The following is a 24,543-nucleotide window of genomic DNA, read 5'->3' as shown; positions in this document are numbered from 1 at the left end:
CCTTTTTTTTTCAATTAGAAATCACTGTATACACTACTGGTCAAAAGTTGTAGAACACCTACATTTTTCCAGTTATTTTTGACACGAACACAGTTCAAGTCCAGCAAATAACGGGAAATGGTTCAAAAGTAAGTAAAAAATTTTAACCTGAAACGGAGCAATAGTATGAATTTATGATTTTAACGAAAGGGCTGTTTTTCAGGGAACACAGGAAGGACAGCTTCTCCGTAGAAATGAGCGAACGTGCTCGGCCACGCCCCTTTTTCGCCCGAATACCGCGATTTCTGAGTACTTCCGTACTCGGGCGAAAAAATTCGGGGGATGCCGTGGCGGCACGGGGGGTAGCAGTTGGGAGTGGGGGGGAGAGAGAGAGGGCTCCCCCCTGTTCCCCGCTGCTACCCCCTGCACCGCCACGCCTCTCCCCGCCCCCCCGGCGCCCCCCGAATCTTTTCACCCGAGTACTGAAGTACTCGAAAATGGCGGTACTCGGGTGCGTAAGTACTCGAAACGAGTACGTTCGCTCATCTCTACTTCTCCGCAACACAGAAACCAAATTATGGTTTGCAATTGGATGCAAATTATTCCTACAAGAGTTTCAGCTTTTGTAGATTACTTCCAAACCCTCGGATTCTATATAACAAGTGTTGGAACAGACTGCATTACAACATTCTTTAGGGCAGGAATTGGACAGTTTTGGTCTTTAGGACAGAACACATTGCTATCATAATGGCAACCAAAGAAGACAGACAGACAATTATAACCCTTAGACGTGTAGGTCTATCCTACAGAGAAATTGCCAAGACTGTTAAGGTGTCAGTCAGTACAGTTTCATATAATATCAAAAGGCACTTGGAAACTGTAGGAAACTCTGACAGGAAGAGGTCTGACAGACCAAAGGCAACTACAAAATCAGATGACTAGCTTTTGAGAATCAACAGTTTGCATGATTGGCACCTCACTGCATCTTCCAGCATAGCTTAATGCAGCAAAAAATAAACAAGTTTCTATTTGAAGTGTGAAGAGAAGACTTCTATCTGCAGGTTTGACAGGTAGAGTATCAGTAAGAAAGCCACTGCTAAGACTGCAAAATAAAAAAGACTTACTTGGCCAAGCAACACCTCCAGTGGACCACTAAAGAGTGGAAGAAGGTCTTATAGACTGATGAATCAAAATTTGACGACTTTGGTTCATTACACAGGGTTATCATATGCCATTGAGTAGGTGAAAGGATGCTTCTTGTGTGTGTGACACCAACTGTCAAACGTGAAAGCGTGATGTTTTGTTTTTTTTTGCTGGATCTAGAGTTGGCAATTTGCACAGGGTGATTGGCATATTGGACAAAAAGGGCTACCACAGCATTTTTATACACCATGCAATACGCTCTGGTGTACGCCTAGTTGGTCAGAGGTTCATATAATAGCAAGACAGGGATCTAAAACATACTTCTATGTTATGTCCGAACTACTTAAGAAGGCAAGAAGAGGCTTCAAAGAATAGAATTGCCTGCAGATTTTCCAGACTTGGGCCCCATTGAGCTAGGTATAAACTAGACAAAAGAGTGAAAGCAAAGCAATCTACAAGTGCAGCACATTAGTGGGAACTTCTGCAACAATGTTGGGAAGAAAAAGGTGGCTGCTTTCAGGAGTCAAAAATCTAGATTTAATTTGGTGAAGCAAAATTAATCCATAATTTGTATTCATCTTAACTTGTTCAATGCTTTCGTTTCAAAATACATTTTAAACACTAAACTGTATAAACCTTAGTGAAAACTAGAGCACTTTAGCTGCTCCACAACTTTTGACCGGTGGTGTCTAATATATACACTAAAGCACTATAGTGTAAGCGATCACATAACTGCAAATTGAAGTCCTTTGTGGGGACTAAATAAAAATGTACCAGAAAGTTTAATAACCTTATTTTCAATAGTATAAAAAAATAACTTTATTAAACCTTTGTGTATGTTTTTATAAGCAATACGTTTTATGGCACTTCGAAGGCGAACATGAAAGAAAAAAATACTGATTTTGAAGGGGTTAATATGGGTCATGGACAAGTTCAGCCAAAACCCCTGTCTGAACAAGCCCTTAATCCTACTTGTAAAATATTGGTGTAAGTTAAGCAGCATACACCTGCAAGCGTTTCTGCAAGCTGCGTATAGCCGTGCAGTTTCCTGTAACGTGGTAATTGCCGTGTATTTCTGAAATCCGATGGGACGGCCACTACAGACCGCTTACTTTTGTGCTTTGCAGCTTGTGCAGATCATCATAAACACCACTCACCTGGAACAAGCCTGTAAATACCTGGAGGATTTTATTACCAATATTACAAATATCTCCCCTGAGACTGTGCACACCACAAGACTGTATGGCCTGTCCACCTTCAAGGTAAGGTTCATCATCATACACAGCCTATTTAATAAAGTGACCCTTCCAAAAATGTCATCTCACACATTCTTTTTATATATTTCCTGTAATCCAAGGCAGATCACAGCAATGTTATTATCATGGATTGTAATATTAAAGGGGGTTTTCCGAGCAAAAGCCATTGATGACCTATCCTCGAGATGGTTAATCATCGGGAACCCGCCTCTCTGGTGATAGGCTGACTGCCTTGCCCACTCTCAGTGTAGCAAGGCCGGATGTCAACATAAGAGTCGGAGGTGGAAGCGGTATAGAGGGTTTCACTCCGAATTCAATCAATGTGAGCTCTGCCTCCTATTACACTTCCACGTGTGACCCCGATGTCAGAGCTGAAAACTTAATAGGAAGCTTGAGCTCCTATTGAGTTCAATAGGAGTTAAGCCCTCTGTGGCTGATCCCTATGACTATGTCTGACCCCACTGCAATGATAGTGGCTCGTATTATCATGTGGGTGGGAATCCTAAAGCGGACGGTCCCCGGCGATTACCTTGATGACCTATACTGAGGATAGGTCATCAATATTACTTGCCCGGAAAGCCCTTTTAATGGCTTGTTCTAAGAGCGCTATTACACCAATGCTAGTGGCCACAACAAGTGATTGCCACTTGGCAGGCTAAACTTGCAAGCCCAGGTGCAGCCTGGCAATTACGGCTCAGCGCTGCTAATTTAATAGGGCCCTTCAATTAGGCTATCAATATCAGATCGGTAGGAGTGGAGAAGGTCAGTATAACTTCTTTTATGCTACTACTGTTTGTGTCAGCCCCGGGCCGTTGGTCCCTTTAATCCGCCACTGCTCCCAGTGGTCAGATCCTCAGCGATCATTTCCTGTGGTTACAAGATAAATGTCTTTAAGGATAAAATCCCTTGATTCAATCATTTTAATTGACAGATCTAGACAATCCATATCTAGCAACCATGAATGATAGCCACGTTGGTTATTTTGTATATTATCACCGGGCAGTGGAAACTGTTCTACTTCTAATGATAATGACTACGTGTATACAAGCCTTATTAAACTATCGCCAGTTCAGCAGAAATCTGTCTTATTTGCTGGCGTCCCGGGCACAGCAGATGAATAATGGCGTGACAGCAGCACTTTAAGCTTTGTTTTGCTTCCTGTGCATTATCGGGGGTCAGGCGGAGATGGCACGGTGCAGTAAATACTTCTGTTTGTATACAAAATACAACATGCTGGACTCTAAAGCTGTAGTCACCTTTAGATGGAAGCCGCCATACATTTTGCTATACTCAATCAGCAATATGCTATTTTAAAGAGTCACACCCGGTCTTGGCACATCAAGGGGAGTAGAACTATGGTGGAACATCCACCTGGCAGCTCCCTCCTGCTTCCCCCAGTGGCGTATATAGGGTGAGACCTGTCATTCAAAGTGAAATCGGCTGCATTAACTACCCTGATGAAGGATTCCAACGTTGTCCATTCACCTTTCCTGCCCAGTTACAGCTGCATTTAACAGCAGTCTAATGCCAGATAAAGTAATTTCTGTCTGAGAATGAAAGGAACTCTTGGAAGGTACTAATTCTCCTTATAGAGATCCCATTTGTGTAGGAAGTCTTACAGGCAATGCTTCCTGGGAAAAAAAGTATGCAAATCAGCTCTCCTCCAGAAGGAAGAAAACTGCCTCTCTAGTAACACCTGTAGGTAGGGACCAAGATGGAGTGCTAAAGAGAGAGTTTTCTTCCTTTTGGTAAGGAGTAGAGATGAGCGAGTATACTCACTAAAGGCAATTGCTCGAGCGAGCATTGCATTTAGCGAGTACCTGCCCGCTCGAGACAGGTTCGGGTGCCGGCGCGGGGAAGCGGTGAGTAGCGGCAGTCAGCAGGAGGGAGCGGGAGGGAGAGAGAGATCTCCGCTCCGTTCCTCCCCGCTCTCCCCCACAGCTCCCTGCCCGCCGCCGGCACCCGAACCTTCAGTCTCGAGCGGGCAAGTACTCGCTAAAGGCGATGCTCGCTCGAGCAATTGCCTTTAGCGAGTATACTCGCTCATCTCTAGTAGGGAGCTAATCTTCATGAAAATGAAACAAGCTTTTTCTAAACTCTAAAAATAAGTTGAATTGGGATCAAAACTGTAAAAATAAAAATTAGTTTTAAAATTTGCCGCTGTTTTCAGTTGCTGATGTATATTCCTGCTGTCATGATCGCAGCACATAAGCATAGCAGTCACTCACTGGCCACTATGGATGAGTGATCGGTTGATGGTGGTCATGTGGTGCTTGGTGGCACATCATCGAGCTACATTGGCATGAGGAAGCGGCAGGGAATACAGGCTTGTGATGGCACAGGAGCAGCTCCACATTTTAAAGGCAGATGGGAGAGAATATTTTTTACTTGTTGAAACCTGTTTTTAGAAGTTAAAATCCTTTTGAGAGGATTCGTCATTTCTCCTGACATGTTTTTGTAACTAATTGCATTCCCTATGAATAGAAGTAACAATTCTGGAGCATCTTTTCTTATAACTTTGCATTGGGCTGTTCCTCTGTTATTCCTCCTGGAAATTTATGAATAAATTGACAGCTCAGTGTCACCAGTTGTGGGGAGAGGGGGGGGGGGGTGTCCCTACACTCTCTTATACTGTCCAATCACTGTGGACCCTGGCAAACCCCTTTGACAAGAGAAATGGTAGCACCCAGTTGTCCATTTATTCATAAACTGCCAGGAGGAATAACAGAGGAATGGCACAACTCGAAGTTCTAAGAAAAAATGCTCCATAATTATGATTTCATATGGAATACAGGAATTTGCTAAAATAGACATGTTGGAGACTTGGTGGGTCCTCTTTAACAAACACATTGTATTATGTGTCACTGCAGCATCCACAGGTAATGCAACCCTTAATTTTATAATGTGGCAGTCTGATGTAACGGAGGGTTGTCCACAGAACTGTATTATCTTGGCAGGAGTAGACAATACAGGAATACGTTGTCTTATGGCAACATGCACTGAGTGGCCACTTTATTAGAGCCTTTAGCCTTCTCACAATTGTCTCTTCCCTCTATGGAAATTAAGTCAGAGGCCCCCGGAGTGCAGAATTAAATCACGTGGTAAGTTTTCTGTGGATCAGTTGCAGTGTAAGTCCACATTAGATGGGAATTTCCAGTCATCTGGGTGACTTCCAACGAGGCCTGGTCATCTGTTCTTGACCATCCGGAGCCAGGATTTCACTGCCAACCTTGTAGGATTTTGTCATGCTTGTATAAAGATGTCAGGAGTCACAAGAATCATGTGATCGAGAAAAACATTCAACGAACGTAGATCCTGTAGATGGAAACAAGCGGTCAATGAAGAGGATGTCAAGAATTGCTCTGATGATCAGGCAGTGCACAGTCAATTGTAGTCAAAGTAAACACATCCAAATACAATAGTGGTGCTCCAGCTACCATGTCCGAATACACAACTCGTTGTTCCTTCCTTAGCACAGTTGGCTTATAACAGCACAAGCCCAGTTCCAGCGTCCATTTAAGAGAAACAGAAAAGCGAGAATCCAGCAGGCAAAACGGCACAAAAATTGGGTCACTGAGTAGTGGAAAATCATTGCTTGAGCAGACAAATCAAGATCTCTGCTACACTATTCTGACATAAGGCCTCGTTCACACAGGCAACATGGCGTCGCTGCGAGAAAATCACAGCGATATCATATCACTGGTCCGTGCGATATCGCTACGGTTTCTCGCGGTGATAACGTGACTTTGTAGCCCTACCCCAAAAATAAGCCGTAGCTTGAAAAAAAATGTTAAAAAGTATACATCACCAAGAAGCGCTGTCTGTGGCTCCGCTGCAGCTTCTCCCCGGTCCACCCCAGTGGTCGTCGTCTGCTCTTCTAGCCAGGAATGGAAAGCTCCCCGCCTCCTGGAAGCGCTGGCTGTGATTGGCTGTCACTTAGCCAATCAGAGCCAGCACTCGATGAATGGCTGTGATTGATTAATTGAGCGCCGACTGTGATTGGCTAAGTGTTAGCCAATCACAGTCAACGCCTCCAGGAGGCGGGGATTTTTCAATCCCCAGTCAAAAGATGATAAAGAGAAACAGTGCTGGGACCCGGGGAGAAGATGCGGCCAGGCTGACAGCGCTTCTAAGGTGATGTATACTGTTTTTTTTTGGTTTTTTTTTCCCCTGCAGCTAGGGCTTAGATTAAGGCTTTGACAGTAGGATTTCCTACTGTCAAAGTTGCATTGCACCGCACGAAAATCGCGTTGCAACAGAGGGGAAGGCTCCATAGGGAAAAATGGGCTACAAAACCTCAGGAGTCGCAGGCATATCGCCGGACCCGCAAGGTTTTTGTGTCAGGTTGTTGCATGCCACAAAACATCGCGCGTGTGAAGGAACCCGTAGGAAACCATGGGCTTCACATACAACGCGACAAAATCATGCGACTTTATCATCCATGTGAACGAGGCTTAAGAGTCCGAATTTGGCGTAAGCAGCATGAATCGATGAGCCATGTCCAGTACCTCCATCTAATTTGCAGCAAATGCAAGAAGCTATCCTGTCCACATGGGCCAATATTCACGCAGAACGATTTCAACCTCTAGCGCAGTCCATGCCTCGACGAATGCTGCAGTTGTGTAGGTCAAAGCAGTTCTACTAGATGGGCAGCTCTAATAAAATGGTCCTTCGGTGTTAAGCAGTACATGTATCCAGAATGCTTTGTCTGCATTAGTCTACCAGGGCATGCTGGGAATTGTAGTATTTCAAGGTCAGCGATTGCAAGCAGAATTAAACCGATAAACTTTTCAGAAGTATGTAGATGAACCTCAAACCATAAAATTAGATGGAATTTGCCATGCTCGTGTATTCCAAATATACGTATTAGTAACTGAAGGTAAACACGCTCCGACCGACCGCAAGCGTGCCCATAGCTCATGAAACTCAACTGACTTCAAGGAAATTTCACCTGCTTGCAAAAAAAATGAATCCCCTCTGCCCTCCACTGTTTCTTCTCCAGAACATTTCTTTGCTGATTAACAAGCTTTTAAAAATGATCTATAACCCGCTCGCTAATTTGGGCGTTCTGCTCACCAGTATAGGATGGACAGGAGACTTGGCTGTAAGTGAGTTACTGCTGGAACGGTGACACTTTGATTAATTATCCTCGAGGCATCACTAATGACTTACAAGATTGTAGATCTAAATTTAAAAGCTAATTTCTATTTGTCATCTTGGGGAAGCTCTGGAGTATAACCATGTATTCCACTTGATTTATTGTAATGGACAAGAGTCTAACCTGTGTACCATTCTGTTTAGGATGCCAGGCATGCAGCCGAGGAGGAGATCTACACCAAACTCAACCAAAAAATTGATGAATTTGTCCAGCTGGCAGACTACGACTGGACAATGTCAGAGCCGGATGGGAGAGCTAGCGGGTACCTAATGGATCTGATTAATTTTTTACGAAGCACATTTCAAGTTTTTACTAACTTGCCTGTAAGTTTATAGAAGTCGCTACACTTTTGTATCACTGGTGAATGAATGGTGGCGTATGTAACTTTGACATCTTTTTTTTATTTTTGGAATCCACCTGATGTCTTATTATGTGATTGACTATTTATATACTGCATATAGGCTGAATCTCACTCCACTCAATGGTATATTACGGTATTGGTAGATCATTTACCAAGCACCCTCTAATAGACATTATGTTTTTTTGTCTCCATTTCCATGGGATTGACTGATAATATCTAATGGGGAATGGCAGAACTCCCTCTGGGCTTAGGCAGCATCAATGGTGACTGCCAGGTACATGATGCCACTGATTTGTTAAAGGAGTTATCCTGAAATTGACTTTTATAACCTATGTATAGGAAAAGTAATAAAAGTTTGATCAGTGGGGGTTTCACTGCTGGGACCCCCACCGAAACTCTGAGAACAGGAATGTCGAGTTATCATCACTCCAGCCCCGCAGTGAGGAGGAGATTGAATGGAGCAGCAGTGAAGCATGCACGGTGCCGTTTCATTCATTTCAATGGGGCTGATGGGTTAACAGCTGCAATCAGAGTTATTTCTGATCGTGGCTGTTGCCGGAGGGTGTCAGTTGTCAAAGACAGCCGATACCCACTACGTATGGAACGGGTTCAGCTCCCAAGCCCACTCCATGCACAGCATATGCAGTGAATGGCTATATATGTGCTAACTACATGGGGAATGTGCAGTTAAGACGCATTTAGCTATTTGTGTGTCATGAAGGGGTTAAGGAGCTTGGGACAGATTATGCAAGCAGTCAATTGGTTGACACTTCTCTTAGGTCCATGGTTAGTTTAAAATTCCTCAAATGCATTAGGTAAAAGAGGAAACGTCAGTCGAACCCGCCGCCTTCGGCAGGACCAGCTGGCTATCGCATGTGCATGTGGGCCTTCCAACAGATAACATTGGGGGAAAGAAATACCAGATGATGCATTTTAATGTTTGATTCTTTGCTCCCCATGGAGATAAGTCACCACCTGAGCTGTTTGGTAGAACCATTTTCCACTCTGCCTCTTAAAAACACTGAACCGAGCCTTCATATGTATAGAGAAGACGAGAGAAATGGCTGTTGGACAAACGTGCGTTCAGTTGACAGCTTTTGAAGTTGTATGGGCACTTTTACACTAATGACATACTTATGGAGGTCTACTGAGATCTCATGGACCCCCACCACCTTAGGCTAAAATACTCTTGTTTGTGACTGGGTCTTCCCCACTGAATAAACACTACTACAGTTGTCTTATGCCATCCACTGTGAAAGGTATTGGAGAACACGTCAGATTTGATGATGGAGGACCACTGCAGCACTGTTTACTTGAGGTCTCGGTGGTAAGGATCCAGGACCAGGCAGCAAGAAGTTTTAAATAAAAGTTTAGTCACTGACATTTTTTTTAGAACTTCCTTCTTTATCCTTTCCGGAGTGAGATTCTAATATGGTCCTGGAAAACCCTTCCAGACATCATTATGATCTTTGCGTTCACTTATTATGATTACCCTAATATACCATACAATGTATCGTCAAATTTGCTTCCCTTATCAGTGAGAGCAACCTGATAACAGAAGAGGGCAGAATGAATAGTCTAATGGGAGATGCCTGTATCATCCCGTGTAAAAAGGCTCTCAAGCATTTTGTACTCATCTACATAATTTATGTGATATCACCAAAAATGTTTTGGATCATCCGAGAAGTGTTAAATATCATTCTGCATAGTCAGGACCTGCTCATATGTGATCTTGAAATGAAGGCTCAACAAGGGTCTATCGTGCGGTCTCTTTAAACTGTGCCAGTGCACATGGCAGTGGTCCATGGTAGCATATGCGAGTGGGCGCATTCAGCCAGAACATAGCTATGAACTCCACAAACATATCTAGAATGTGTCACTAGTTGGAAGACTGAATGGAAGTTTAGTTGAGAACTGTGGGTGGCATTGCTATTAGATCAAACCAAGTACCTAGTTATCTGAGGACTATCATGGACACTTTGATAGGAAAGCATACTGATACAAAGTAGCAAACAAAACATATGGTAGATGACTCCATTGCAAACTGCAGTACCCCGAACCTGTTGGTAGGTATAGGTTACAGTCGCCAAAACTATCAGCTGCTCTTTATAAACTTGGTTTACACTATACAAATGTATTATAGTTACAACACTCAATTGTAATTCAGTGTAACTGCATGTAATAATGCAGAACAAATAAGATTATATTACGGTAGTTTCTTTTTTCCTTCCATCTAAATTTTGGCTCATCTCGACATATAGAGCATTTTTTTCTACTGAAAGCCTGAAAACAACATTCTTTCCCCTCTCCTATGACAGCACCACAAGAACTTTTTCAGGTGCCATGCCCTTATGGGATGTCCATTCTGGAGGTCTAGAAGTCGGGTGCCTCACCTTCCTGCAAGAACAGGAGCCAAACTTTGACTTCATCCTGGTGGACACTGAGGTGGTAGGCCAGGAGCAAACCAGTAATGAAGGCCTTCGCTGGCAGAAGATCATTCCAGGATGTCCCTCAATTCAGAGTAAACAGGCAGTCCTTCATAGTTGAACAACTGCCTGTTTACACAGGCCGATCATCATTTGATTTTTATGCCTGTACAATACGAATGACAAACCAATAATCATTCGTCACTAGCAGCGATTACACTGAAAGATTATAGCGAGAATCTTAACAACAATCATTCAGTATAAAAGGCCCTAAGATGAAAGGGCCAGAAGCGGTTGATCTTTGACCCTTGGAGGGGCGTATTGCTCAGGGAACTAGAGTAGGTTTGTGGGGGTCCATCTCCTTTTCAAGAGGTCTTGTGATAGACCGAATCCTTATGCACTTCTTTGTTTCTTTGTGTGGCACACTGTACTTTTTTAGTAACATTCGGGTTGAGAAAATGATAATCTTTGATCTCTGGTGTATCTCTCGTGCTGTTGTCATGGGGGAGGTGAAGAAAGCTAATTGTGTACCCTTGCCTCCATTAAGTGAACGATTATCATTCCTATGTGAACACACAAGAGCGATATTCGTTGGGATGGCTGTCAGGCACTTGAGTCTCCGTAATTCGTTCGCCAAAGAGAGGAGGAGTTTCTTTTTATCCGGGTTTCCTGTCCCTAGGTGTGAGGATGCCTCCATGGTGGTGCAGTCTGAGGGTCAAGAAAATTAAAGTAGAAGTATGTAATTATCATTTTCTCAACCAAAATGGTTCTCAAAAAGTACAGCTTGCCACACAAAGACTTGTCCAAGGATATACAAGACCTCTCAAAAAGATGGACATCCACAAACCTTCTCCACCTCCCTGAACCAAAAGGTCCTGCAAGGGTCAAGGTTCAATGGCTTCTTACCCCATCCTTCTTACTCCTGGCTTCCACTTGGCCTGCCAACTTAGTATTCACCAGAAGCTGAATTCAATGTTTGGTTCCTGGTGTTTCAGAAGAGTGAGGAATCTGACAACTAGACCTCCAGGATGGACATCTCATAAGGGCACGGCACTTGAAATAGTTATTGTAATAACTAAATGGGGAAAGTAAACACAGCGAAGCAAAAATTAAATAAATATTCGCTCATTGTCAAAAAAAATCAAGCACCTAGAGGGAGTTGTTGTTTTGCTGCAAAACTCGGCGTACAGTTACATCTCAGACAGATATCCAAATGATTAGAGTTGTGCCATGATTAGATGAATTGTCTTGCCACCTGAGGCCCTAGAAATGGTTTCACCCTTGCCTATAAAAAGTCTCTCAGAGGCAACTTGTGTGTAGTGGACCTCTTTTTCCGCTTGTTGACCACTAGACGCCTCTGACGCAATCTAAGAGATATCACCCAGTTAACAGAGTTTGAGATGGGGTGCGAGAAACTAGATGGTCGTATCAACGAATTTCCCATCACCTGGGCCGTTGTGACCAGGAGGAATTGGGACCAGTGGATGCACGAGGGCACGCACACAGGGCGACCGGGTAAGGACAGACCGTCAGTTGAGAGGATTGTCTGCCCATCCGACAAACACAAGCAGCTCCTACTTTTTCATTGTCCACCATCCAGAGATAGGGGCACCACCTTTACTGACCCTTGTGTCTGTTGGAATGATTTCCAGGTGCTTGGCTAAAGGACATTTGGTCTTATGGTACCTATTAAGTGTACTGCCTTTGATACCCGCTCATCATTTGCAGTGGTGTCATGAATGATGAAACTAAACTGCTACGGTGTGGAATCGAATTGTCTTCAGCGACAACCAATGCTGGTGTGATGGTTATGGGGGCCATCGTGTACAACATTCTATCATCCCTAGTTGTGGTACGAGGAACAATGACAGCTCAGTGATATGTTCAGGACATCCTGCAGCCTCAATGCTTGCCTGTATCACATCTTGTACACAAGCTAGAAGGCGGTACAAAAGGGTACTAGAGCCTCCATGCTCGCCCATATCACATCTTTTATCCAAGCTAGAGCCGGTACAACAGGGTAATAGAGCTTCCATGTCTGCATGTATTGCATCTTGCATCCAAGCTAGAGGCAGTATAACATGGTACTAAAGCTTCCATGCCCTCCCGTATCACATCTTACATCCAAGCTAGAGGCGGACCACACATGGTAGTAGAGCCTGCATGACCACCTGCATCACATCTTGCATCCAAGCTAGAGGCAGTACAACAGGGTACTAGAGCCTCCATGCCCACCCATATCACATCTTGTATACAAGCTATAGGCGGTACAACAGGGTACTAGAGCCCCCATGCCCACCCATATCACATCTTGTACACAAGATAGAGGCGATACAACAGGGTACTAGAACCTCCATGCCTGCCCGTATCACATCTTGTATCCAAGCTAGAGGTGGTCCAACAGGATACTAGTACCTCCCTTCAAGTGGTCAGATTTCCACAATAAATTATCCTTCTGCTCTGATATTATAATCACTTATTTATATCCAAGTTATAATCACACATAGAAAGTTTCTGACGATTCCTTCTAGGTGCTTGATTTTTTTTGATAATTTGTGTAGATGTGCACCTTGACATGACAGCCTGGACCTCTTGATTTATCATCCAACGCGTTATCTAGCCCAAATAAGACTAATCTTCCAAAATTCTTTTTCTATAACAGCTGTTGGGAATATGACTGACAGGACAATACTATATACAGTATATAGGCTAGTGTATCCTATGAGTTGGTAGTTGAGGTCATCAGTAGGGAATGCAAATTCAATGAGCCCAAGGCAGAAACTGTGTGATGGGTCCTCAACTGAACCTGCAAGCCTTCCCCTCTGGTCACTTAATCCATCAAACCTATTGCTTCCACTTTTACACTCAGTGCCGCCCACTTATTAATCAATCTACCGTCAATGACTGACATCGTTAGAAACCACTAAAATTGTGTAAGAACAAACTAAATAGTAAAAATGGGCCGTATACATAAGATTTTAGTTGGCAGATTTCCATTATGTTGGGCCAGTTTGCTGACAATGTTATGGGCTGCAGGAAACTCCCCTATTGTCTGTGTGATGAAATATGGGCCAAATAGGTTGGTCCTACCACATCTTCCTTAGATAAGCTGCACCATGGTTTCTATAGTCTGACTCACAAGGTGAATTCAGCTTTAGTATATCCGCCGTTGGTGGTTGAAGATTGGCCAGCTTTGACATTCGTCACTGGTGTTGATCACCTGACCATCTCTGTTGACCACTGGAGAGGCAAGGACAGGACAGATATGCAGTCCCCAACCAGGAATGGCGGAATGATTAACTCAATGCCATCGCTATCGGCTGCATTCACTTCTTTCCGGAGACAGACTATAGTAGCTGCTTATCCCATGATATTTACCATCAAGACGTCCTGATGCACATTCGATTGTTGTCGATTCCACTGAAATTCCGCCAACTTTGATCTACATATCTTGCAATGTCTTCAAAACCCACCAAAAGTGAATTGTGAATGTTATCGTTGTTTTTCGTTGCATTGCTTCCCGTGGGTTATAAGTGTTCTCTGTCAAGTGCCTCAATCATCGCCCGACTTCATAAATTCTGTTTAATTAACACTTATCCTCTTTAACCACCTCTAATTCTGCATAATAATCCTCAGGGTGACGGCATATGCCCGGGTATAGGACATGTTTGGTACATTGAGCTAGAGATTATGGCTCATTAGTTTAGTTTTCAGTAATCTCAAATACTGTATAAGCAGTACAAAAATGTACACTAATGCCTATATCTATAATTAACCTCTACAAGTACATGAATAAAGCATGGGCACTCGCAGGAGTAATTTTCCCTACTGTGTACAAATTACCTACACGTATGTTTTATGGGCTATGACTAGGGATGAGCAAGTATACTCGCTAAGGCACTACTCGCTCGAGTAATGTGCCTTAGCCGAGTATCTCCCTGCTCGTCCCGAAAGATTCGGGTGCCGCCGCAGCTGACAGGTGAGTTGCGGCGGGGAGCGGGGGAGAGCGGGCGGGAGAGAGGGAGAGAGAGATCTCCCCTCCGTTCCTCCCTGCTCTCCCCCGCAGGTCCCACCCCGTGGTGGCACCCGAATCTTTCGGGACGAGCGGGGAGATACTCGGCTAAGGCACATTACTCGAGCGAGTAGTGCCTTAGCGAGTATACTCGCTCATCCCTAGCTATGACGTCACAAGGCTGCATCTTCATGTAATTTAATTCAGTTTTTCCACTTGTTCTCTACATTGGGGCAGATCACTACAAACAATGCAAAATAAAATGTAAGAAGTTACTTATTACAATACGAGCTCAATAGAGCCGAACGAAAAGCTGGAACTTTTGGCAAATTCAGATGTTTCCTACTATGGAGCTGAAGCCCTCATATAAGAGACTACAGACGTTGCAGCCTAATTGTCTCTAAGGTTTTAAGCCTTTGCAATCCAATTTTGGATTCAGGGTTTCCTAGGGGTCTTTCTCTTTCTGCCATTTTACAATGGCGCCATCTTCTGGCTAGAGCCAGTACTGCAGTATGTGACATGTCGAAGAGGCCCCTGACAACAGAGTGGCCAGTAATATACAGTACAGTAAGAATACCCTGCCGAACGTCTTTTCGACATCAGAGCTGTACAGGCTTCAATCAGAATGTTGGAAAAAGTCACACAGTGGATAGGAAAGGGTTAAATATAAAAATGTACCTGACAATGAACTGAAAATTTTTGTATGCGCAATAAAAAGAATTTCCTAAAATTAAAAGTTAATCCCAATACTGTAGATAGGGGGTAACCAATTTATTGGTGGAGTTTGTCTCCACCTGGCTCAGCTGAGCGCCATAGGGAGACATTCATAAAACCTTTTACGCCAGTTCCTAGCTTTAAAAAAAAAAAAAATTTCACAAAAATTTGCTACTTTTTGCTGCCTGCACCACCATCCACCACTTTTTGGACACAATGGGCGAAAATTTATAAAGACTGACATTTCAAATGCCAGTCTTAATATTTTTTCTGCCAACGCATTATGCATGAAATACCTGAAGAGGCAGACTATGCGCCTAAGCAGAAATTTATGCCGATCGGATATGGCGCCTGTTTCTGGTATGATCTACGCTATGTGTCTGTCTGGGTGGCCACGCCCCCTATGACTAGCCATGCCCCTTTTTTAAACATGGCCACTTGCACAAAAATGTGCAACTTTTTTTTGCCCCAGAAACTGGTATAAAATCTTTTAGGAATATTCCCATTTTTTTTATATACAGAGGATATAAAAAGTCTACACACCCCTGTTAAAGTGCCAGGTTTTTGTCATGTTAAAAAAAATCCAACAAAGATGAACCATTTTGGATTTATTTCTGTCTTCAGTGTGAACCGTTATCTGTACAATTCCATTAAAATACAAACTGATTGATACATTTTAAGGTGGAAAAATACCAAAACTAAAATGATGTAGTTGCATAAGTGTGGATGCCCTCTTATATTTGGGGATGTGGTTGTGTTCAGAATCAGCCAATCACATGTAAACTCATGTTACATAGCAGTCAGCGCTCCGCTGCCATTAATTACAGTGATTCTGATTTACCCTCATATAAAGTTCAGCTCTTCTAGTAGGATTTTCCTGACAGTCAAGGTGGAAGGAAGTATGAGCAGTTCCAAATGTCAGTCTATTTTGATACAAAAGTTCAGGCCTCTGCTAAAAAGCTGAAGAGGGTGAAGAATTTCAGCACGACAATTAACCCAAAGAAGATTAGAGTTTTGAAATGGCCCAGGCCAGAGTCTAAACCTGAATCCCATTGATGATCTGTGGGTTGACCTGAAGAGGGCGCTACACACGAGATGCCCTCGCAGTATGACAGATTTGGAGCACTTTTGCAAGGAAGAGAGGGCAAAGATTGCCAGGTCAGGATGCGCCATGCTGATAGACACCGACCCAAAACACTGAATGCTGTCATAAAGTCAAAGGATGCATCAGCAAAGCACCGTATATACTCGAGTATAAGTCAAGTTTTTTAGCACAAAAAAAAATGTGCTGAAAAAGCCCCCCTCGACTTATACTCGAGTGAGGTAAAAAAAAAACCTCAATCCTCATCTATCAGCCGGCGTCTGTGTCCCCGATGCGATGCTCTCTCCGGCGGTGCGCCCAGGTGCTGCTGTCTTTTCCCCGGCTTGCTTTAAAAATCCCCGCCGTCAGCGCTGTGATTGGATCGAGCGTCTGCCAATCACAGCCGGCGCTCGATAAACCAATCACAGCCATTCAGTGATGTCATATCATTTATCAGGGGTGTGTAGGCTTTTAATATCCTCTGTAAGTACAAAATTCTGTTGCGATTTATTTTTAAATGTACTTTTACTGCAAAAAAAGCCTTAAATGGTCACCAAACTTTCAACAACCTTTGCATTAGTCAATAACAGGCAAATATAGGAAACTTTGTAATCTTATCAGAGAAAAATGCTTTCCCCCTCCACTTATCAGGCTCCTTTTCTTTTCACCCTCCTAAACTTTTCTCTCACTTTAAAAAGTTGCTAAAATCTATTTTGGTAGACAAGGAAGCTAACAACTCACTGACAGATCAGATTACATGCTGCCCACAGAAGTTTGGGGAGAGTTGGAAAGGGAAGACAAGCTGAGTGAGAGCAGCGAATAGTATTTTACTCTCACAGCTACTGGAATCACATCTACACTGCTCAGAACTTCTTTATTATGTCCTTTACGCTTCTGCTTCTCTACATATGATAGATATGGATACAGTGTATGGGAGTCATAATGACAGCTAGTCTACACTTAGTAGGGCTAGGTGCAGCTTCATATGGCCTCAGTCTGTGTGTCGGGTTTTTTTCTTTGATGCCATGTATTTTTCATATCTGCAAAAAAAAGCTGAAACAGGTTTAGGTACACTATAAATGTCAACATTTCCGCTGCCTAAGATAGGATGAGGCTGCAATAGGAGATAACTCCAATTCACAAAACCACCACTAGGGGCAGCTGAGTAGTTTACCGCATACTCAATAATAACGCAGTGTGCAGTAAGCTCCTGGTTCCGACCATCTGCCCATTTACACATAGGGTAGATTTGTCAAAGCAATTCCATTTTTTAGGTTGAATGCACTGAAAAAAATGGAACACCGTCCGGTTATGAATGTACCCCCTCGTTTTGCAGCCCTCAGTTGATTAACCCTTTACCTGATATTAGTGCTTCTTTGTGCACCTGATAACTCTGAGTCCCGGTCCTGCAGTAGGTCTATCCGCTGTCCTATGTTTGGCGCAGCCGCAGACTCTCCGGCGCCTCTGCATACAATAATACTGATGAATAACCTGCTCGTTGCTTCTCTTTTTCTGCTCTCCGCTTCTAACATTTCTTTGCTATTTACATTTCTTCCTTTTGTGTTTTCATTGCTCTGCCGCTTTCCCTTCAGAATAACAGCAATGACCATGGAGCTATGTCGGTAAGTAGCTGCCAGCTTCTTCATTAATGACTGTCTACTAAACATGCAAATTGGTCCTTAGAACCAGTAGGTCAGTTCTTCTAAAACTATTGGACGCCTTGTAATATAGATGAAATGACTGAAACCTATAACTTCATTAACCAAATTATAGAAAATGTTAACGAGATTCAGTCAGAAATTAAATAAAGCTTATTCAGAGATTAAAGGGGTTGTCCAACTTATAGAAACAATTACAAAGGGCAGGAAATAGTTAAAAATGGTAAACTAAGGCTTGGCCTAATTTTACATGGGTGAGTGCGGTATCGGGCCGATATCAAGATCTGGAACGTGGGATTTCCCCGCGGATGTGATGCATTTTTGTGTCCAAAACACCTCGCATCACTTCGGAGAAATGGCGATCCTCCGGCGTGACTGAACGGATCAGCAAGTGTTTCCATTGTTTTCATGCCGTGCAATGTTCTTCCAGGCCCCATTGAAGACAGCGAGACGTTCCTAGGGAATGCTCAAAAATAGGACAATTTTTTTCCCACAATGCTTGAAAAAATCGCTCATGTTTGTGGCCCCATTCAAAAGAATGCGAGATTTGTGTTTCTCGTAACGCACCGATCTCGCACGATTTTCTCGGCCGTGTGAAAGTGGATTCAGAGTGGCTTCACACGGATTCCGCTTTCCTGCTCCGTTCAGGGAACAGAAAACCCCGCTGCCGAACAGTCAATGGGGTCCGCCCATTTGCCACCCAGCGCTGCTTGCAGTGCTTTTTCTACCGGTATTTGCCACCAGATCTGCGAATTAACCTCCGGCCAGAAGTTTCAACACAGATGTGAAACCAGCATTGTTTGTTTCCATCTAGTTGTTCCATTGTAGAAGCAGCTAAACCGCAAGAAAAACGGAATGAAAAATGGAAGCGTAAGGATAGCTTTTAGGGATGAGCGAGTATACTCGCTAAGGCACTACTCGCTCGAGTAATGTGCTTTAGACGAGTATCTCCCTGCACGTCCCTAAAGATTCGGGGGCCGCCGCAGCTGACAGGTGAGTTGCGGCGGGGAGCAGGGGAGAGCGGCCGGGAGAGAGGGAGAGAGAGATCTCCCCTCCGTTCCTCCCTGCTCTCCCCCGCAGCTCCCCGCCCCGCGGTGGCACCCGAATCTTTCGGGACGTGCAGGGAGATACTCGGCTAAGGCACATTACTCGAGCGAGTAGTGCCTTAGCGAGTATACTCGCTCATCCTTAATAGCTTTCCATTTGCTTCAGTTTTCCATTGACAACAATGTTAAAAAAAAATGGAAATGTTGCAACCCAGGCTTTGGTTTTAGCTTGAAAAACTGAAAATTGACAAACCGATTGAAACTGAAGGTCTTCACTTTGAATGCTTGTCTACGGGCAGAAAAACTGAAGCCTTTGTTTTTTCCCATATAGCTGCTCCCTCGATGGGACTGCTAGATGGAAACGAAAACCTCTAAAGCCAGCATGGCTTATAGGCTCGTTCACACCGCTGCTTTGGGGCTCTGTTTTCCTGCCCCATTATGGAGTATGCAGACAGCAAGCAGTGCCTGAACGGAATCGTCATATGACAGAACCCAATGACACAGAATGGACACAATTGACTATAATGGGGTCCGTACAGTGAATGGGAACGACTGACCGATCAGAAAACGCAATTTCAGCGATTTAACTGCCTGCATAAACTTTCTGCGTTAGTGTGAACGATTTATCGCTCCAAGAGCCTTAGTCCTACTTAATGCTTCCATCTCCCACAAGTCCAGCATTGCCGCCTATGGTCTGTGTTAACATAAGTTGTGGCGGAGACAGTCCATGTACACACATGACCACTACAGCCAATCACTGGCCTCAGCAGTATATGTCTTGAGGCCAGTAATTGGTTGTTGCAGTCTTGTATGTATACAGAACGTCACCGTAGCAGCCGGTGTAGACAGACTAGCAGTGAGGTCGGAAGTTGAGACGGAAGAACTTTGCTTGTAATACCGGGCCTGGCCACTGCAGTGAGAATGGAGCTGTCTGCTTCCTGCTCAGTGTAGGAATGCATTGGCCCAGCAAACAGCGGATCAGTGAAGACCCTGGGCAACTGACCCCTGCCCATCCACTGTTGATGACCTGTCCTGAGAATGGGCTATACGGTTTACAACTGGACAACCCCTTTAGTTGGTTATTTTTAACCATTGCCTGCCTTCTGTAATTTTATTCTAGAAGTTGAAAAAAAACTTTGTAATACAATTTCCTGCAATTTTACTTGTCATTTCATCAAGATCTCTACTGCTGTCCATGGATGGAAATAGGTTAAAGTTTTGCACCTTTTGAATGTTAACAAAAATGTTTTCATTCACTGACAGTAAACAGAGATTTTGAAAACTGTGAGGAATTAGTAAACACAGTAAAGAGTTGCTGAAGCTTTCATCCTACAGGGATTACAGCTTTACAAAATACAACGGGTTGCTACAATAAGAAATAATCCCATAGTCTCCTCCCTCGCTGATGCTCCAGCCAATCAGTGATAACTAGCTATACTGGCACATGACTACTGCAGCCAATTATTGACCATAGTGGTAATGCCTATATGTATGGCACGTGAACACTGCAGCGGTCGATTGGCTACAGAGTCGAAGTCTGTTACAGGAGACCACAGAAGTGTTGGCTTGGAGTAATGGCGTTTCACGGGTGCGTACGGGCCTATTTGTTATTTAAAACCATACCCAGCTGCTCCTTTTTTTTATGCTCCACATTCCCTTTAAACTTAATTTACATAAAAATGTAAATCCTCTCTAAAGGGGTTGTTCTATTTCTAGCTGTTTTGCTGCAGCAAGCAGACAGCTCCGTACATTGAACAGTGGCCCGGGTTGGTACTGCAGGCTGACTCCTATAAAAGTGAATGAGATTCAGCCTGCAGAATCCACCCAGGCCCCTGCGCAATGTATGGAGCTAAAAGCTCTCCACAGCAAAATAGTTAGTAGTGGAACAACCCCTTTAAGGTATCTTGAGTAATCCCCAATAGCTGGGTTTTCTGCAGCCCTGTGAGTATGATGATGGGGTATTTGATATTGGGATTTACGGCACTCTCACTATACTAATGCAAAAGCCATTATGCTTCATAAATAAATTGGCCTTGATGTTTTATATATTAGGCTCAATGAAAGCTTTATTATTGCTTTTGCCTCAACATTTTAACCCGCTCACAACTAACCTGCTATCTTCTTCCTTGCAGAATAATATATGTAGGGTCTGCCTACTAAAGAGGTCCAGCCTCTGATACTGTATATGTATTATGTATAGTGTGCACTGCTTCGTGTCATAGAGGACCACCGCTGATGAGTTACAGCTGCTCAAATCCATACCATAGTAACATATTCTGTAATATACATGGCCCCTTTAAATAAGCATTGTTTTCAAGCTAGTCACAAACGGCCCTCATGACAGCATAGACTTACTGCAAGCAGATCATATGTTGTTTGACTGTATGAATCCGGCATGTTGGTTTCTATAGCTTACAGTAGACTGCGTTACTAAATGCTAAAATCTGTGTTTTTGGTGCAAATGCCCTAGAGTCATTCTAATGGTGCTCAATGCCTTAAAGGGGTATGCCTTCCAGGCAAAAACTAACGATAACCTATACTCAGGATAGGTCATCAGTAGTTAATGGCCAGGGACACGTCACTCGGAATCCCCAACGATGAGCTGATCGCCTATCCTACTGTCAGTTCAGCAGGCCGGACGTGCGTCATAGTAGTCGGGAGCAGAAGTGTCATAGCGGGCTTCACTCCCATTGAAATCAATGGATGCTGAGACAGCTATTACGCTTCCCTGGTCATTCCCAGTGACGTAGGCGGAAGTGCCAGAAGTGTAGCAGCTAGCTTCAGCATCGCAAAGCTAGTTATGGCACTTTAGCTCCCCTCTACTATGACACACCTCCAGCCCACTGCACTGACAGGAGCCTGGACGATCAGCTTATTGTTGGGGATCCCAAGTGGCGGTCCCCAGCGATTAACTATTGATGACCTGGTCATCAATAGTTTTGCCCTGGAAAACCTCTTCAAGGTAAGTAATTTTTTTATTTTTTCTAATGCGAGTTTTTTTGTTCCATCATTTGTACGTACAATTTGGGATTTGTATCTAATGGTCCTTTTACACTGGCCAATTATCAGGTCTGAACATTCCCCGAACAGTTTGGAGTATAACAGGACCAATAATCAACCAAAATGCTCATTCATCAGCTGATCGTTTAGTTCCAGTGAGCAGAAAAATGCTTGTCGGTTGGCTGTGTAGCTTTGGGGGAGATGTACAGGCAGCCTATGGGGATGAACAACTGCAATAATGATCTTCTCGGTCTGTGTTAAGGAAACGTAAACGAGCAGCGATCGAAATGCGTTTTGACTTATGCTCATTAGATTTGGTCAAGAACTTGGCCATTCTAAATGGACCCTAAGTGTTTGTCCACATTGTACTCCGGGATTGCATTCAGCGTTAAGTTTGACAACAAATGTGTGTTACAGGTGTATACAGGTACGGACGTCTGCCTTTGACTCCCATTCTAAAAAAAAGTCTAAACTTTTTTAAAGATCTCCTTGAAATGAATGCCAATGTATGTCACCCATATTTATGTCACTTTTTGGCATATGTTTGGCTAGTGAAAGTTCTTGGGCACGCTGGAAATAATGGTGGCTATCGTTCTTGCCGTATACAATGAACATACTTCACATGTGTTGCATCAACAGAGCCTCAAGTTGGCCATGCACATTAGATTTAGATTGGCTTGGCAGTTTTGTTGGGATCTGCAGGTCATCTAATGTGTATGGGAGCCTTCCAACTCTTACATCTTATGGACAGATGTCGTGGGGAATAAGACTTGACCCTTTAAATTTCAACTGCCCAATGCACTTGTTTTCGGGAGACAAGCCACTGCCAGAGAGTTTTGGCAGCGGCTTATGGCCCTTTTACACGGGCCGAGAATCTTACGATTCTTGTTTGCCCGATGGAACCGGCTGGTGCCATCATCACCAGCGTAGGCAGCCCATTTAGACTGCACAATTTTCTGTCATTTATCGTTAAGTATTGCACATTCCTATTTGAAACTCTGAATTGTCAGTGTTTCGACGGCACAGTAAGTCTCTGAGCCAGTGCTGGCTGAAAATGACCGACAGGCGAGAACCTCACGCTTCTTGCTTGTCATTCAGTCATTAGCTCATGTTTAACCTTCAACTGTGGACTTGATTTATTTGTTACGCTTCCGTGGACGTGGGCTCTCACAGTCTCCTATATATTGTGGTTGACTTTTCTCTCAATAATGAACTGGATGTTTACAATAACTAGATGTCTTTTGAGTGATAATCGTTGTGTGCATTTACAGCGCAAGGTGACGGCTCAAACGTTGAGCGATCTTTTTGTGTTCCGGCTTGGTATGCGAAAGACAAGCGGGAACGCTTGTCTTCTGCATCCAGCTGTTCTCTGCTCGGAGCACCCAGCTGTTATACAGCTGAGCGCTCCGAGCGGGGTATGCAGAAGACAAGCGGGGGTGCTTGTCTTCTGCATCCAGCTGTTCTCTGCTCGGAGCGCCCGGCTGTTATTCAGCTGAGCGCTCTGAGCGGGGTATGCAGAACACAGCTTGACCGCTGTGTTCTTCATACGCCGTCTGTGTTCACGGAACGGGATACAGCTGAAACAATAGTATCAGCTGTATCCCGCTGTGATCTCCTGATAAGGCTAATCGTTCTCTTTCAACATGCTTTTCGTTAACGAAAACTGCATAATGTCAGTGCAGTTAGACTAAACGATTGTCGCTCAATGCCGTCTTTTGAATCGTTGTGCCTAAATCAGCTTTTCCATGGAGCAATTTGCTCCGGTAGATGAGCACCGATCAAGAAGATCAGCACTAAACTAACTGGCCTTTACACTGGCCAATCCAGACTCTATGCAGGATGAGCAATCATTCATGTGGTCCCACGTAGAGAATCATCACTGTCGGCAGCACTACTCATACTATAGACCCGTAGATGTGCAACTGAGGATGATCATTTTTTCAGCTACACAAAAGATACAATCAGCTGATGAAAAAGCATTTGCTTGTACATTGGCTTCTCAGGTATAGATTTACATGGGCCAACAGTCAGACAAACGAGCGTTCCTACGAGCGTCAGTGATCGGCACGTGTAAAAGGGCCTTTACTTTATAACTTTAAATTGTCTCATATTAATCCAATAGCCATAGAAGCTGGATCTAGATTACTTGCAGTGTTAGATAGAAGATCTGCAAGAAAATCTATCTGTACACTATAATATATAATGTATAGACCTATATACCCTTCTCTATAGCGCGGCCTTCCACTAGACGTGAGTATGGAAGCTTAGCCTTTTCTCCTGGATGGCATTAATTTGCTGGGAATACAGTAAATGTCACCAGAGTAGAGAATGAATTATGAGGAATACAATGACCTTTCCGTAGCCAAGCTCAGAGTGGGGTGTTTGCTTGTGCTTCAGCTCAGGTTTAATATTATGTTCTGATGAGAATGTGATAAAGCCGCCTGTACATATTTTAAGCATGACCAGAATGAATTACTGGCGCAGGGAATCCTGTCATTACAAATCTCCACTTGCCTTTCTGTGGTTTGTCTAATCTTTCCGAGGCTCACACTAGAACCTTCCAGATATTTTAACCTAATTAGAACCTTTTATTTGTGGAGCACAACATTATGCAGACAGAAACGTGACCCGAGCGCGAGAGACCGCCGCTACCCCTCAAGATCCACTTCAGTCTTGGAGGAAGGGTTAAACATTCCACAAGCCGACCTC

At 43.7% G+C, this 24,543-nt stretch overlaps 1 protein-coding gene across 4 annotated transcripts in view; it reads left to right on the top strand.

Moving 5' to 3' along the window:
* EXOC6 (exocyst complex component 6) overlaps window positions 1-24,543 on the top strand; it is a 232,202-nt gene that overhangs the window by 129,796 nt on the left and 77,863 nt on the right. For 2 of the 4 annotated variants that reach the window (XM_066600989.1, XM_066600990.1), the window contains exons 17-19: window positions 2,250-2,384; window positions 7,680-7,859; window positions 17,723-17,752. In XM_066600989.1, the coding sequence (XP_066457086.1) occupies window positions 2,250-2,384; window positions 7,680-7,859; window positions 17,723-17,752 (345 nt within the window). The remainder of the gene's footprint in view (window positions 1-2,249; window positions 2,385-7,679; window positions 7,860-17,722; window positions 17,753-24,543) is intronic. The other 2 variants (XM_066600991.1, XM_066600992.1) reach the window with 1 other exon arrangement.

Source organism: Eleutherodactylus coqui, chromosome 4 (assembly GCF_035609145.1).
Source record: "Eleutherodactylus coqui strain aEleCoq1 chromosome 4, aEleCoq1.hap1, whole genome shotgun sequence".
Taxonomy (NCBI): domain Eukaryota; kingdom Metazoa; phylum Chordata; class Amphibia; order Anura; family Eleutherodactylidae; genus Eleutherodactylus; species Eleutherodactylus coqui.
The sequence above is the reverse complement of the archived record's forward strand: the minus strand, read 5'-3'. Positions and strand labels throughout refer to the sequence as shown.